The sequence below is a fragment of the Sander vitreus genome, chromosome 7 (genome assembly GCF_031162955.1).
Source record: "Sander vitreus isolate 19-12246 chromosome 7, sanVit1, whole genome shotgun sequence".
Lineage (NCBI taxonomy): Eukaryota > Metazoa > Chordata > Actinopteri > Perciformes > Percidae > Sander > Sander vitreus.
In genome coordinates, this window is record NC_135861.1 from 19,929,719 (window position 1) to 19,947,358 (window position 17,640).

Here is a 17,640-nt window from a genome sequence, read left to right on the forward strand (position 1 = left end):
CACATGCACACAAACAGGCGGTTACATGCACACACATACAATCACACATACACACCCACACTTGGGACATCGGAGCAAATGGAAGGGCAGAGTAACACGTGCAAGACCAAAAATGAACTCAAACTAGACTCCATGCTGTCCCTACTGGCATGCGTTAGTGTATGCTGTGTCTGTGTGCGATATGTCATTTTGGAGAGGTTATCTCTTACAAGACATTTTCCATGACACATATTTTCCATTATATTGCACATATTTATTATGTAATTTATCAGCTCCACTCCTTTTATTTTATCTTTATTTAGGTGTATCAGTGGGAAAAGGTCACCATTTCCCTTTACAGTGGCATGCTGCGTTTATTAGCTAAGACAGCAGTGCCGTTTGCTCTCTGTCTAGAGGTTAATCAATTGATTAGTGTCATTGATTAACCAGGGCAGTTCACAGCAGCATTAAAGCTGAGAGGGTAAGAAAAAAGGAAATGGTTCCTAGAATATAGAACAAGTCATGAAGACTTTAGGGTACCTACATTTCTAATGGCTGGTTACCCAATCAGCACTCTTACTTTCACCTCTATTAGTCACACAAAGGAAATCAATAAAACATGTTGGCAGGAAGTGCAAGAGTGAAATTTTTGCTGATGTCACATACATGGTTTTCCTGTCTGTTTCAAAAATAGATGAAATCAAAGACATAGTATGCGTCATAAGCACTGTTAAAAACACCTGATGTGTTCCTTTTAGGGTTATTTAAAAAGAAAAAATTTGTTCAAGTATCTTTCACAGGCAGACGTTTAACCCCAGTACAGGGAGGGGAGAAAGCTAAGAAGAGCAAGATTTGGGAGATAAATGACAACTGAATGAATGAAATTGACCGGACAAGAGGAAGTGGGAAGTCAGGAAGAGGGGAATTAGTGCATGCTCTCATGATGTGGGCAGGATGCCAAGGACTGGGAGAAGTGCTGACGTCATTTCTGACATAACATCTGCTCTGAGAATATAGTCTTTCGTGTTTTTTTTGTGGTCATGGACTCTTGGCTGTGTGTGTGTGTGTGTGTGTGTGTGTGTGTTATGACTGAGTGACATCTGACCATAACTAGCACTGAACTAATTTTGTCCTGATTATCAGCTGCAACTGCTTGTGCTCATGTGAGTTTGGTTCTGTAAATTAACATACCAATTCACAGAGCAAAATTGCATTTTAACTTGCTCAGATGGTCTTGCTCTTCTGTCTTTGGCTTGCCTCTAGCCTCCTCCTCTTCTTCCTTCCTGTGGTGAACTGAGGACCATGTTCCTGGCCTCAACAGCTGAGCTGAGAACAGGGAGAAAGAAAGCTGTTTGGGTGAACTACTGTAACAAATGCATGTAAATTATACTGTATGTAGGGCTGTGCAATTAATCGTGATTATGATTTTGGCTCCCAATGATCACAAAAACAGAATAATCGAGGAAAACTATTATTTAGCTCATTACGTTTTGCAAGTAAACTCTTATTTTCTCTTGTGTTCTGAATGAAAAAATAAAGTTTCAATAGGAATAGTATTAAGACAAATTTCACAGTTGTATGTGTTTTGTTTTTTTTGCTGTTGATTTATTTACCTTTTTCCACTGTTTTTTAAGTTCAATAATTACATCTTTTCAGAAGTCAGTGAGTAATCATGTTAAATTATCGTGATTTCAATATTGACCGGAATAATCATGATTATATATTTTTTTTTTTTTCCATAATCAAGCAGCCCTAACTGTATGTAGATATAAACGATGAGTAACCAGCAGGTAGATAGTGGGTCATGTGTATTAAGAGTAGGGCAAACACTGACAAGATTTAGGGTTTGTGTTACAATACATTACAGTACATTGTGTGCATTTCAGTGCTGAATTGTAGCTTATTATAATTAGTGCTGACATGATTACAGATTAAATTCTTTTGATATCTTTTTGTCATGAGGGTCCTCTGAGTCTATATGCAAGTTTTCGTGCCGATCGGACTCACACCCCAGGAGTAGTTAGACAAAGTATGTTTCCCATATATCAATATTTTGCTGATTAATTAATACAATTTAAAACCGCGCCATCTAATGGCCAATTGCCACCAAGTTTGGCACAGATGCTAAACCAGCCATGACGAACAAACTTGTCAAGTTTCGCGGCAATCTGAATAATTGTTCCTGTTTAGACAGGAAGTTGCTATAACTTACGCATTTTTTTTAACTATCAAAATTCTTTGGATAAATAAAAATGGCTGCCTTCCGGTTGGGCGGAGCTAATGAAGGTTATTGGCAAATATGTCTGCAATGATTAGAGCAATATGTGTATTAAATCTGGTGAAGATCAGAGCAACTATCTCCAAGTTAAGGCCTTCCACGCATAAGGGGGCGCTATGGAGTCCGCTTACAGGTATGGGCCAAATCACTGTACAGTCTCGCAAAGCTCTCAGGTGTTTATGTGGGCGCCAATTTTTGTGAGTTTTGTATATATTGAGGCCGTCCCCAAGGGCTAAAACCAATTAGGCCATGCCCACTTTGACCAATCAGTACCTTACTATAGGGATGGCCTCAGGAGTGGCCCTAGATGGTACCCATCAAATTTTGTAAAAATCGGATGAGCCGTTCATGAGCTATACACTTTATGTACTTGTAGCGCCCCCTAGTGGCCAATTTTGGTAAAATGTGTAAGGCACCTCCAGAGTGTCATGCCAAACAAGAATCTAAAGTTTTGCATTGATGGCAATTATTTTGGTTGAGATATGGCAAAGTTGGTGTTTTCATACTTAGCTACACAAATTTGTTTGTCCGCAATGTGCAATTTTTATCCTATAAAAATTCTTTGGATAACTTTTTGTCAGGTCCGTCTGGAGATGCTACCTGCCAAGTTTTGTGCAGATCGATCGCACGGTCTAGGAGGAGTTCGGCAAAGTAGGTTTTCGATAAATTGCGATTTTTCATGCATAAAAGTCTAGGCGGAAATGGCCGTGGCCTATATCAGGCGATTCAGCTGGATCCAGGGAACGCGAAGATATGTTTTTTTTTCTTTTCTGCAATAGCGCCACCTAGTGGTGCATATGAGTAATTATTTTTGAATCGTTGCAATTTTCACCAGTTGTGACGTGTGCAAATTTTTGTGAGTTTTCGTGCATTCTAACCCCCTCAAAAATGCGACGAAGGACTCGGAAAAATAATCTGATGAAAAACAATAGGTTCCTTTTGCACTTTCAGTGCAAGGCACCGTTGGGGTGCAAGGCACCGTTGGGGCCTTGCACTTTCGTGCTCGGGCCCTAATAATAATACATTTTATTTATATAGTGCTTTTCATGGTACTCAAGACACTTTACAGTAAAAACCAGCACATATATCACATTAATACAGATAAGCAATAATAATAAAACAATTAAAAACAATAAAGCCAGTAGCTGTCAGGTGATAAATGTTGTGTTGTATGTGGAAAGCTAATCTGAAGAAGTGTGTTTTGATTAGTGTTTTGAATGTGTTCAGGTCAGTACAGTACAATGTTGAATGTAGTCCCTTTTCTTCTTGTCAACCTAAAATATGGAGGAGGATGTATTTGCCAGTTACAAAAACAATATGGGTATCACACATCACATCTAATCAGAAACTCAAATATTTATAAATACCAGAGCTGTGCAGGCGTCCTGATTTGGCACAGCCTTACTGTGTTTTCCATGGCAAGGGAATCTACTAAAAAACAGTGTGGATTTACGCAGAAGACCAACTTAACTTTTTGTCAAAATACTCATAAAGTAATTCTCTAATAACTCTGAAATGCTCTATAAAAACCCACAAATTATGTAGTGTTGTATTTCAACAGAATGAGTCACACAAATACTTGGCAAGTGGGAACATAAGTGTGTGTGTGTTTCTGTGTGGTTTTGGTTTGTCGGTGACGAACAAACAGGATGTGAGTTTACTTATCAGTCTGTGTCTTTATGACGAACTAACTGGCATATCCCTTCTGATGCAGGAAACACATTATAAAACTAGAACTGCAAGAAGTTATGACGGGGCCCAAGCCACCCACGCCAGTCACCCCCCGACGCCCCGGGGAGCGCGCGAAAGCGGATCCCGAAGCCCGGCGGCGGGGAGGTAAACGTCGGTAAATATCGAGAGGTGCGAGCCTTGAGGTCTGCAGTACAACGCCGTTGCAAACATAGCGGTCAACAGTTCACCTCCATGCATATACAGACCACCTTTAAGAATGCTCTACATAAACAAACTTCTTAACCCCCCTGACCAGACGTTCCACTTAGCACCAACTGCAATGTTTAATTGCACGGTATCGACGCCTATGAATGGTGTTGATTTTGGATTGAAAGTGAGAGAAAAGAGTTGCATTTGTCCACTGTGAAGGTTGTGGAAACTTTGTCAGGTGGCTTAAGAAGTTTGTTTATTGTAAAAAACCCAGAGGAGCACGCGAAAACCAAAGCGTAACGTAGGAGGCAAACATCAGTAAATATTGAGAAGTGTGAGCTGCAAGGTCTGTGGTACATTCCCATTGCAAATATGTCATTAACATTGAGTAAAAGGGCCAAAATACATCTACGTTGATTATAGCGTTTATATTATATTTCATGTTGATTGCATTTACTGTGGCAGAGATATTGCAATTGCAAATTCCCCATTTAAATGCATTGAGTTATTGGCCAAAACCAATAAACATTGCTTATAGCGCCCTAAAGGCCCTAAAGGCCGATCGTTGCCAAATTTGGTACAGAGCATCGTAGTGGGATGTTGAACAATGATGTCAAGTTCCTTGCTGATAACATTTAATTTGGTCGAGATATGATATGATACGTGTGTGTGGTAGCTAGCTAGGAAAATTTGTTTGGTCGTCAAATGCGCATACTTTAACGTAGCAAAATTCCTTGGGTAACTTTTGGTCACGTCCATCTGGAAATACTACGTACCAGGTTTCGTGCTGATCCGTCGCACGGCCTAGGACGAGTTCGAAAAAGTTGGTATTGCGCGATATTGCAGAAAGAAATTTAAGCAGAAATGGGCGTGCCCTATATCATGTGATTCAGCTTGATTCAAGGAACACGTGGATGTAAGGATTTTTAATGTGTGATGTGTAATGTAGGAGTTAAAGGCAAAAAACCATTATAGCGCCACCTAGTGGTCCACATGTGTAATTTTTGGTAGGTGTAGTCCATGACCCATTGTCTATCTACCCTGTAAAACGTGTGGGTGACCTTCAGAGGGTCATGGTAAACAAGAATCTAAAGTTTGGCATTGATGGCATTTATTTTGGCCGAGATATGGCAAAGTTGGTGTTTTCATAGTTAGCTACACAAATTTGTTTGTGCGTAATATTTACAATTTTTATCCTATCAAAATTCTTTTTATTAACTTTTTGTCCGGCCCATCTGGAGATGCTACCTGCCAAATTTCGTGCCGATCGGTCACACGGTCTAGGAGGAGTTCGAAAAAGTAGGTTTTTGATAAATCGCGATTTTTCACGCATTAAAGTTTAGGCGGAAATGGGCGTGACCTATATCATGTGATTCAGTTGGATCCAGGGAATGCATGGATGTATGGTTTTTGAATGTACGGTGTGGGAGTTATAGGGCCAAATGTGTTTTTTCTGCTATAGCGCCACCTAGTGGTGGAAGTGGGTGAATTGTTGCACCTGAGGTCCTTGCGGAGTTCTGGACCATTCCTGAAAATGCCAACCCCCATGTACGGTTTAGGCTGTATCAGAAATCAGTAGAAAAACAATAGGGTTCTACAGCCCTGCTGTGCGAACGGTATAGCTTTGCTATTGCCCGTTCTTGCAGACTTGGGCTTGGACCCCTGAAAAAGCTCCCTCCCATGTTTCTGCAGACAAATCACAAAAAAACACCTTTACAGTGATTTATTTTCACATAGTGATAACAAAGGCAGAGAAAAAAAAAACAACCTGACAACTGTTTTTTTTATTTTATTTTTTTTTTATTCTCAAAGTTATAAATTAGTTAAGCTAAAAGAAATGTATGATTTTTCCCTATATAATAACACATGGCTTTGCCCACTGTGTGTGTGTGTTTCTGTACAGACTGAGAGGCTGCTGTGTGTGTTTTGTATTGATCTACGACAGCCTCAGGGTTTCTCGGCATCACTTACAGAGGGTCAAAGGAGGAAATAACACGCTTGTCCCGTCAGATGACATCCAATAATGGTTTTAAAAAGAACACACATTTTATGTGTTTAAAATATCCTCCTACATTGAGGCAGAAACATAATAAAATATAATCCTGATAATCACGCCAATCCTCAATAGATCAATACACTTACATTGCAGTGGTTATTCTTGTTAATTGTGAGGAATTTACTGCTAATGCTTTGAGTAATCTGTTGTTTACTTTCCAATATGGCATTGAAATGGACTGGACGAGTGATTCATGAATGGCCAATTTAGAGTGTAACCTTACTGATAGTGTCATTAATTCAGCTTTTACACTGGCATCACACACATTCAGCATTCACTGAGGAATGATGTATTTGCACCCATAGGGCCCCACTGCCTGGGTGTGCATGGTCAGGTCTTTGGGTGTCACTGATATCCAGTGGCAGTAAAAATGACCCTTTCTGAGAGTGACAGCTTTAAACCCTGACAGATATGAGTGTATGTATGGTGTGAGCAGTCAGAAACCATTTCTGCTGGGAGGAGAAAAAAAACCTGCATTTCAGCTCTTATCAGGGAGCTAGCAGAACGGGGCCGATCACCTCCCACTGCAGAGCTATCAACGTGGAGTTAATTGCCTTTCTGAGGCAAAGCGGGGGGGGGGTTGTTGTGTTTTTTTTCTTTGTGTGCGTTTACTTTTCTGCTTGGTTGTTGGCTTTTTCTTTTTCGGAGAGAGAGAGAGAGAGAGAGAGAGAGAGAAGAGAGAAGAGAGAAGAGAGAGAGAGAGAGAGAGAGAGAGAGAGAGAGAGAGAGAGATGACTGACTGACTGACTGACTGACTGACTGACTGACTGACTGACTGACTGACTGACTGACTGACTGACTGACTGACTGACTGACTGACTGACTGACTGACTGAGCTATGGAGGACAAGGTGGTTCAAGGTCTCCCGTCATGCTTGATGGGTTACAAGGAGGGGGCAGTGTGGTTGGGTTTGTGGGGGTCCTTCTGGTCTCCATGTGTATCATGATGTTGTGCATGCAATGCTGCTTGCCAGTGACGCATCAGTATGCAGTGTGTGTACATGCATCCCTGTGCTTGCATGTCTAGCGCTAATGGCCTTGTGTTGAAGCCTACCACGTTAGCTTCCTCTAAACTCCAGGTCTCTCATGTGTAATTGCATTTGTCACAGTTTGTAGCCTTGAATACCCTGGCACTACCACCCTGCACGTTGGGTTTGATGAGAGAGGAATTGCATGCCCAATTCTTTGTGTACAGTAGATAAAGTGTTCACGTCCTGCATCTCTGTGGTTCTAGACTTTTGCTGACCCAAAATTTTAAAAAAAATCTAAAATGTTTCAGAGATGATATTTGACAGCAAAGATGAGACAGAGGTTCTGGTTTGCTTTCCTCTGCAAGCTAAAGCTGTTCAGAGTATACATATGCAGTCAGTGCATATGTCTTGATTTGTCCTGGTAAAGATATGCATAGATAATATGTCTCCCTATGTCTGGCAGGCATGAGGAGGACAAGCCAACATGTCAAAATAAGTTGGTGCCTGCAGGCGTGAATCAAACTCCAGACGCCTCTTAGCTTTTTCCATCATATATATATATAGAGAGAGAGAGAGACTCTGTTGATCCACGTCTGCATTTGTTGTGTGCATTGAGACTGAACAGGATCTAGTCTGTGTTCCTATTTTCCTTTTTATCATTATTATCATTTGCAAATTTGCTTCAGCAGTACTGTAATATTTGCGTGTTGCAGAGGTAAAATGAGAACATCGATTTCAGTTGCCGCTTAGCCACTTGTCTCTCTAGTCCTGCCAGCCAGGCAGTTTGTATAAAACAAGATGAATGTGATGGAAACTGTAATACAATTACTAATGACAAATCACATTCCCTGGATTTCTAGCTCAGCAGTATTACACACAGACAGTGTGCATTCACAGGAGGATGTGGATCATATTGGGATTGCTTTAAGATAAATGCTGATTGAATTAATGCTGAGAGATTGTGCAGTTGGATACAATTTAAAATTTGCTGAGGCAGAGATCTGTCAATTTAGCAGCATTGTGCTGGCATGTGGCTCCAAATAAAGAAACAGGCGTAGTAGTCAGTTATCCTGGAAGTTACTCCAGGAGTTTTGGACAAAAGGTCTTTTCCTCAATTTATCAGAAACTTGTATGAGTCACTGTTGTAGTAACTCAGGAACACACAGCCGCTTACCACATACTGTATGCCTAGCGAGCGCACATGCGTGGCTGGAATTTAGATTTGTATATGAGCTTGTGAACAAGTAGACCACATCCCCTCTTTTTGTTCCACTTTATTGCTCCATTTTGGCAGGTTGAACTCTGTTGTGGTGTTATATATATATATATATATATGTATGTATGTCAACCCACACTAAGCGAAACTAGCACTAAGCTTCTCTGGTGAGTTCCAACAGCATCTCCACTCAACAGTTTTAATAAGAGACTTCCAACATGATATAAAGATGTAATGAGGTATTGTGCATGATGAAGGCTGATATGTTGCTGGTCATTGCATGAGATGTACAACACAGCACCCTCTTATGACGCGTGTTGTGGTCATTTCTGTTCTGTTCTGCGGACACACTGAAATACATGCAGAAACTTGGTGCTTCCTCTATGTGATGTCTGTGCAGTATGTTGCACTTCCACCCTGTTTGTGGCCTTTCTGTTTGACAAACATACAAAAATCTTAACCCACAACTGATAGTGCAGTAGATAATGACCGAAAAGGGTACATAATAAGGCATAAAAATAACATTGCAGTTATAACTCACAGAAGGCAGGAACTGACCAATTATTTTAAACTGATTATCTCAGTTTATTTCTCCCTAAAATAAGTTGTATCTTTCTCCCTTCTCCTCCTCCATCGCCATAGATTAACATTCTAATAGTTGGCTTCTTTGGAATGAAAGCCCTTTGATGTGTGGTAGGGAAATTCCCCTCATTAAGTCACCATGGCAGAAAATCAGTTTGGGCAAGATGAGGTGAAAGCGCATTCACCTTCCTGCATTCCAAGTTTGTCTTTCTCAAACATGGGTATTTTTCCATATTGTGTCTCACTAGAGGAGGAATGAAAAGAGGAAGATGTTGGTCATGAGTGAAATATTTTGTGAAGATAAGGACCTCTTTGAAATAATTGTTTGTATTGCTGCACTATCTTTGGTTATTATATAACTGCTCTATCGCTCTTTAATTCTAAAGTATCTTCCAATGTTCTGGAAAGAAACAATATTGTTACTTTTACAGTGTGTCCAAAAATGGCTTAACTCTCTGTCCGTTTCCCGTCTGTCCACAGTGAATGAGTATGTGTTCATGGTTCAAGCCAGAGGGATCCAGATCAGAGAGAACGTGAAGAACATTGGGGCGCAGGTTCTGGAACAGGTTGTGAGAGGGGCTTACAGCATCAATGGCACAGGTAAAAAGATACACATTGATACACCAAGGTGTATCGGGAATTCCTAACTATTTACATGCAGTTATGTGGAAACGAACACAGTTTCCACCCTGGTTGTATAAAGAAAGTAAAGGAACTGTTTTAGTCTTACTGTTATGTGATGCACACGTGTATAGAGCACATACTGTAGCTTAGGCAGCAGTGAACGAAGTGAGGAGATGATAAAAAAATAAAATAAAAATAAAAAGCCACACAGCTACACTCATGCAGATAAAGACTGGTTTTAAATGCTTCTGGTTGTTATGTTGATAGTCCTATTTGTGTGTGACTCCAGACTATGCCTATGACTTCAACGTGAGCGAGAGTGATGCTCCTCCCACCACATACCTCCCTGAGGGCTTCACCTACCTCCCCTCTCAGGTTTGCCCTGAGAGGCTGCACACCATGAGTAAGTTCACGGTTAAAGCTTTGATTGGATGCTTTGATTTGGTCCTGGCTGTACTGTATGAAAGGCACCAAATGAGAAAAAATGGTACCCTTAGTTGACCTTTACATAAAGCAGTTGCTCTTCATGTTTTACTGGCCTAGTAACATGTTCCTGTAAGTAAACTGTCATTGTGCTTCTGTACATAATGAGCTAACCTTAATGATGAGTAGTGAAATGGTTGAGAGCTTGTATTTTATTTGGTCAGCAGTTCCAAGCTTTGACAAGCATTGTTCTGTTTTCCCCTCCTCCCTCTTTCTCCATACCCTTTTCAATTCTCAACATTTTCATCATCTCTTTTCCCTCATCCCTTACTTTACTTTTTGATCCTATTCACATGTATGCCATCACTCTGTCTCTCTTTCTTCCTTGCTTTTTCTTTCTTTTCTTTGCCCCACCCCCTCCCCAAACACACACCCACACACGCAGAGGGCAGGTTGGAGGTGAATATGAGTGAGGTGTCTTTGGAGGAGGTGGAGAGATCTTTGCTGGAGGAAGAGCCTAACATGGCCCAAGGAGGCCACTGGAAGCCCGACGACTGTTTACCTCGCTGGAAAGTAAGTGTGGATGTGTGTGGATGATTGTTAGAAGGTCTGTGAACGGAGAAACACAATGCAGATGCTCCCATACAGGGCATGACTAGTTTTTAGTATGAACATGATCTAGATCTCAACCAAAGTGAACACATATGGGAGATTTTAGCAGCTCATCAATGCCCCAAATGGAAGAAGTTTGCAGCATTCACAGTCCATTCATACAGTGCACATACAGTAACTGGCATGTCTGACTCATGTCCCAGTATGTGTCATATACACGATTTTACACCACGTAAAATGCTTGCTCTGTTGCTCACTGTGCAAATCAGGATGATGTGGTTGCTTTGGTTGACGTTCAAATGCAAAAACAATTTACACAAAGGCGAAACATGATTCAACCCTTTCTATGTGTTTTGCAGTACTGTTTCATAGCCTTGAACTGTGTTCTTTTTTGTCACTCTTTTTTTTGTCCAACAGAGCAATCTTGCCTGCCATCTGTGTGTCTGTCTCACATTCATTTGCCCAGAAGGACTGTGAATGTTCTGACAACCAAATCTCTCTCTCTCTCTCTCTCTCTCTCTCTCTCTCTCTCTCTCTCTCTCTCTCTCTCTCTCTCTCTCTCATCAGCAATCTCTCTCTCTCTCATCAGCAATCTCTCTCTCATCAGCAATCTCTCTCTCTCATCAGCAGTCTCTCTCTCATCTACCTCTATTGTTTCTCTCTTAGCCACTCGTTTTTTTTCCATTTCCAAAGCTTTTTGTTGCTTCCTGTGACAGTTTGCTTTTCATGGAGCTTCAAAAGAAACTTAAAACAAGGGACTGTCATAGCTTCCACTCTATGGGGAAAAATAAACACCCTTTTACAGACATTTAGTGCTTCAGTGCTTCTATGATTGATGCATGCTAGATCTCATTGTGAAAATGAGATTTCAAGAACCTGCCACTCTATTATAATAGTTCGTTGGTGGTTTTTGGTGCTGACTTCACCCACACTTTCCCATTTACCTACTGCTGAGAGATCACAGCTCTCAGAAACATTCACTTTGTGCAAATAGTACAGTTTACTTTGTTGTGCAGGTCAGGCTGCTCTGTTTCTCTGTGTGTCCCCATACATGTATATGTATCTCCAGGTGTTTGCACATGCATGCCATTTCATATCTATTGTGTTCTAATCCATTTTGTGTCCCTTAGGTGGCAATCCTAGTCCCGTTCAGGAACCGACATGAGCACTTACCCATTCTTCTGAGACACCTGGTGCCAGTGCTGAAAAAACAGAGACTTCAGTTTGCCTTTTATTTCATAGAGCAGGTATGCATACACCTATACCACTATTGGCAGGGATTGACAGATTCACCTGTGTAAAGTCAGTTGCAGGAAGTGAGTCTCCTTCTCAGGTTGTGATAATGTCTGTCTTTTACAGGAGTTGTTAAGCTGTCGCATTATGACCTACAAAAATAGAGTCTCTTTCTTTTTTCTTTAGTTGGGCACGGAGCCATTTAACCGAGCCATGTTGTTCAACGTGGGTTACAAGGAGGCTATGAAGGATCTGGACTGGGACTGTCTGGTCTTCCACGATGTGGACCACCTCATGGAGAATGACAGAAACTACTACGGCTGCACAGACATGCCCCGACACTTTGCGGTCAAACTCGACAAGTACTCCTACATGTGAGTCCTGATTCTGTCTCCATCTCCATGGGCATATACAGTAAATGTATTCCTCACTTAATATGAGTTTAATATGTGTAACTGTCCCTCCAAGGCTTCCGTATAATGAGTTCTTCGGTGGTGTTAGTGGCCTGACGGTGAAGCAGTTCAAAAAGATTAATGGTTTTCCAAATGCATTCTGGGGCTGGGGAGGAGAGGATGATGACCTCTGGAACAGGTGAGGGGAACACACACACACAGCTGCAGCATGAGGCTCTCAGTATCGTTGACATAAGGCATCCTTAAGAAATGGGTTAGGTCAGTTTGCACATAACAGGCTCTTGTATTAATTTTTGTTTGTTAGTGGGGTTTTTTTCACTCCATTTGCCTTTGCCACAGAATGTTGTTGTCCCTCCCCACACCTACAAAGCGCACAGGCAGCTGTACACACTCAGGGCTCTCAGTAAACACCACCAATTCTGCCAATTGTTTCTGTATGTAATGTATGCAGTTATTACAAAGCCTTTCCCTCTTGTATTTGTACATGTCTATATCATGTTTCTCACAGTGTTAATATGATAGTATTGTTATCAAAGTAATAGTTATTATGCTTTTTGTGAAAATATGACAATCGTAGTGATCACTGCAATGCTTGTTTTGCCTGCCTGTGTACATTGTGGATTAATAGAGCATTAATATGTTTGTGTAGGGTGCAGTTTGCCAATTACACAGTTAGTAGACCACACGGAGAGCATGGGCGCTATATGTCAATTCCACATCACCATCGTGGGGAAGTCCAGTTCCTAGGAAGGTTGGTGTCTATACATGCACAGCTCATTCACACACACACACACACACACACACACACACACACACACACACACACACACACTTTGGTTAAATGTGGAAGCTGCTAATTTGAATGAGGCTTAGGCTCATGTGGTGTAAGCCAGTCACATGAGAAAGCCAGAGTAGTGACTTTGAGAGAATTTCAACTCTTTTAAAGACTTTGCATGTGATTTGCTTGTATGCTTCAGGGCTGAATTCCATCATGCTCTCTCTGCTCACACAAGTTACTTAAAACAGCTGTTGCATACTGTTTTTATTTTTCCTCTCCTCATTGATTTATTGATTGCTTGTTCTTGCAGGTATAGTCTACTACGCCACTCAAAGGAGAGACAGAAAGTGGATGGTCTTAACAACCTAAACTACTCCCCCCTAGTGTCCAGGAGACCCCTCTACACCAACATTACAGTCAGCTTGAGCAGAATGCTTGCACCCATAGCTGACTACTGATGTAGGAACAGCTGGACTGCAAAACACCTGGGAATCAAAGTCCTCTGGGACATCAGCCATATCTCACCAGTGGCAGCACTGCTTAGGACTTTTTAGTTGATTGATTCTTCGCTTAATTTCTTTAGTTTGTATGCAAAAAAGGAGACTCAAATAAGTATGTTGGATAAATCATAAAAGAAATTAAGGATAAATGCTGCACTTGCTTGTGCCACAGTCCATCACTCCTCTCATCTGGGCTTAACTAGTCTTCAGTCTCCACATGCCTTTTGCACCATTTTGGCCTTCAGCATTCATTCATTCATTCATTCATTTTTCTAATTCAGTCAATGATTAGCTCAGCCCTACACTATTGTGCTTGTTTATTAAAATAGGCCATGATACACACGCACACAATAATTTGACTTACATGTGCTGACCTGGTCCCTGAGGCTTTGATTTTTATTTTGCTCTTGCACTTCTTATTTTCATAAATGCAGTAAGCCTATGAAAACATTTGCATGCCCACACAATACAGCAACTTTTAAACTGAGTGGACTCTTGCAGCTGGTTCTGCAGAAGGTTTGCCAAATCTACAAGTGAAGAAAGCAAGAGAAAATTATATAAAGTGTGAGTGTTTTCGGTCATGTATACTGTATGTGAAATAGTTTATCCTGACTTTAGAGAATATTAATACCTTAATCATCTCTCACCGACTATATTTTGTCCTGTGAACATACCATTTGAAGACTACGATGTTTGTGTTTGCATAGTTGAATTGGATGTTCTGGCTGCCTGCATGTGGCTATATGTTGGAGAGCAATGCTCATCCTGTTAGCAATAAGCTGTAATATCAGACAGCAGAACTTAGACCTGACTTCCTCACTATACAGATGCAATAGCACGGGTGCTATCATGCCGTTATTGGACGACAGAGAAGGAGTGACTGCGTATGCAAACTTCACATTCAACACACCTTTGCCTAAGCAAACATGCCACCCTTTTCAGAACCTGTGTGTTTATATAAGTGAGGGAGAGCTATGCAAATGGCCTGTGTGTATCCTGTTGTCAGTGTAAGGTCTTCAGGATGACCTCTAGGAGACTTCACCCCTGAACCTGTGACTGACTGACTTTAGACCTCACTTTGTGTGTGGTGTGCAAGTCTAGGCCAGGGAGAGATGTACAGTTGCCGTTTTGTTTTTAGATCACACATCCTTAATATTTATTCACCTTCATTTTTTACAGGAGAGAATTGGAGGTAGAGAATACTTGATTGCCGTCCCTGTCACTTGTTTACAGAAGCTTTTGCTTTGTTATTTTTCAGATTGTCTAGTGTTTGTAGTACTGTTTGCTAGCCCCCCTCCACCATGGGTGCTGTGAGAACTGTATCTTCAACAACCAATGTATGGCTGCCTTTCATTTTTTGTAGCAGGCACTTCTTTATCGAGACATGGTAGGGGAAAGCGGATCTGAATGCTTAATTGACACGTCTCATAATAAACCATTGATTAGCTTTGTTAGTTTCTGGCCAAGCGTGGCCAGTGAGTTTGTTTGCCTAAATCAAACTTCAGGATGTATGTGAAATTAGAATTTTTGGTTTGGTTGGCATGCAGCCTAACACTGCATTGACAGACTGACAGCACTCAATACGGCTGTTGCTAAAATGTCCCTACTCTGATTTGTTTTTTAACAGTGTTGATTTTGAGTAAAATATTCCATTACTGTAAACGTAGTTCATTAAAAAAAACAACCATGCAGACACTCTCTCTTCACTGTCTTGTCCTCTAGTCATGCAGCTACTTCATTTCACACAAATCGCCTTGTATGCATTTCTTAAGATGTATCTTTTGGGGGGAGATTTGGGTGGTTGACAAACTGTTGTGTTCCCACAATGAAATAAGAAGTAAAGAGGCTGGACCTCATTTTATTTATTTGATCTTTTATGGATTATTTTCTTATTGTAATTGTTCAGGTTTTTTTTTTTTCTTGCGGTTGATGTGATGATGTAATAGATGACATATGACAGACTGTGTTAGATGCACTGAAACTTGTAGTTTATGTGTATTTGTGTGGGATTGTGAGGTTCAGGTCTGTGTAAACAGGAAGCTATTTCATTAAGCCACAGATTTCCTCTAAAGAAATGAATAGCTGGTTTTGATGAAATTGATGTGTATTAATCTGATGAATAGACATGTTGGAGGAGGCCATTTTGTGTGACAACCACAGGAAGAGCAAAACGCCTAATCAGAAAATGCTAGTTGTCACTGTCTTTCACTGGGCACCTCCTTTATACTAATTGATAATCAATGGTGCTGACCTTCCAGAGCTCCCTCTGTGGGAGTCTCTCTCTACGTGCTTACTAGAACCATACTTAACATCATAAAGGCTAGTATTGACAGGCAAAACATCCCTCTACTGCATATAGGTGGCAAAATATATTCAGTGTTTTTGCATCCACACATTTGTAAACCTGCTGCCTTTTCATCCTGCCAGATGAAGCTCATTTGTATATTTGTTGCTCTGGTTCATTGCCACAAACAGAAACGTGGGTTTACCTTCTAGCCAAATACTCAGCAGGTACCCAGTGGAAGTGATGAACAGTAGCAGCATTTGTGTTTTCTTTTCCGTGTGTTTGAAGAAATGGCTAAACCTTTCAGAGGTCTAACTGTCCTCCATCTATATTTTGAGTTTATTTTGTTTTCCAGCACTGATATGAAAATTATTTATAATTACCTGGTTGTGAACAACTCACAGGTTATTTTTCTTAGTCCACTCTTACATGATACACTGTATACTATTATCTTTTCTTGTTTTCATTGCTTTAAAAGAAAGGCTAGATGGACATATAGCAGAAGCCAAATGGTTTTAGTTTAAGTGTTTAGGTGACGGTTCTGACATGGAGCGACCTCTCAATACACAGATGTCCTCTGGATGACATAGATATTCTAAGAGTCAGTATTAGGCTTTATACTTCACAATGTGGAACATGCAGTTTCTTCAGCCAAGACCATAATCAACAAGATGGGTTTTTCACTATGACTAAGTAACAAGGGCAAATCAGTCAGCTCTCTCTTGCTTTTTATTTAAAACAGGAAATGGACTGTTTTAAGTTTGTGATAAGACAGTACATGGTCTCAATCCAGACCAAGACCAAGCCTGCTACTCACTAAAGAGGCTTCATCGTACCATAATCTCACCTGCTCTGATCCATTCTGTACCAGTTTAAATGAAGGGACCCGTGCTTTGGGCATCTGACAAAACTGGCAGCCTTAAAGCTTTTTAATTTATTGCAGTGTTTTTCACTCAAGTTTTTTTTTTATAAGCAAAAATATTTAAATTGAAAAAAAGTGCATATCAAGAAAATGATCATTGTAAATATTGTTGTGTGTAGTGTTTTAGAAGTTCTTTAAGGTCTTAAATCGCTACAGATGCTAGCATAAAGAACAAGGTTTTGGAGCGATTTGGCTGGGGGTTTATCTGGTGCCATTCAAGTGCTAGTGAAGCTTACACAGCGACATCAATGTTTTTGCATCACTGCTTCCCAGCACAGCCTTTTTTTTTTTATAATTATTAAAAATATCCTTATCCCATAAATTTTAGATTCCTCTCGCAATCTCTGAGGTGTTCTGCATTTCAGAGGCCTCCCTGTACTTAAAATGCTGGAGCAGTAGAAGAGACATATCATGGCAGACGCCGTCACATTAAGTTCAGTGTCCTTGTTTGTGAATGTGATGTCTCTTTGATAGTGACAGCAGGATGGGTAAGGTGTAGGTCAGAGGAAAGCACTGCAGAATAGCGATGTGTCAGCCAAAAATACCGTATGCTTACAATGCAATGAATCACAGGCACCCAAACCAGCGACACAATCCACTCTAAAATTCACACACATTATTTTTTTGTATGAAAGCTTACTATTAAAAAAAGATCCACATTGCTCAATTAAAAATATATCTTCTCTGATTGTAAGGAGAGTAATTCTCCTTGAATTGAAGCCATTTGAAGCCACTTGTCAAAACTTGATGTCAGCCTTATGTGGATCTGTTTTGTGTATCAGCATATTATCTTTTGATTATTGAAATTTGTATGATGGAGATTTTCTTTTATACCATCATTGTTATTGTCAAAGTACACCAATAAAATGAAACTTGTAAAAATACAGTA

The 17,640-nt window shown here is 40.5% G+C and overlaps 1 protein-coding gene across 2 annotated transcripts in view; it reads left to right on the forward strand.

Moving 5' to 3' along the window:
- The window catches only part of b4galt5 (UDP-Gal:betaGlcNAc beta 1,4- galactosyltransferase, polypeptide 5), a 48,102-nt gene extending 30,462 nt beyond the window's left edge, over positions 1-17,640 (forward strand). For both annotated transcript variants that reach the window (XM_078255180.1, XM_078255178.1), the window contains exons 2-9: positions 9,443-9,562; positions 9,876-9,989; positions 10,455-10,582; positions 11,752-11,868; positions 12,041-12,228; positions 12,323-12,445; positions 12,917-13,018; positions 13,356-17,640. In XM_078255180.1, coding sequence (XP_078111306.1) covers positions 9,460-9,562; positions 9,876-9,989; positions 10,455-10,582; positions 11,752-11,868; positions 12,041-12,228; positions 12,323-12,445; positions 12,917-13,018; positions 13,356-13,503 — 1,023 coding nt within the window. In that variant the 5' untranslated portion in view covers positions 9,443-9,459 and the 3' untranslated portion in view covers positions 13,504-17,640. The remainder of the gene's footprint in view (positions 1-9,442; positions 9,563-9,875; positions 9,990-10,454; positions 10,583-11,751; positions 11,869-12,040; positions 12,229-12,322; positions 12,446-12,916; positions 13,019-13,355) is intronic.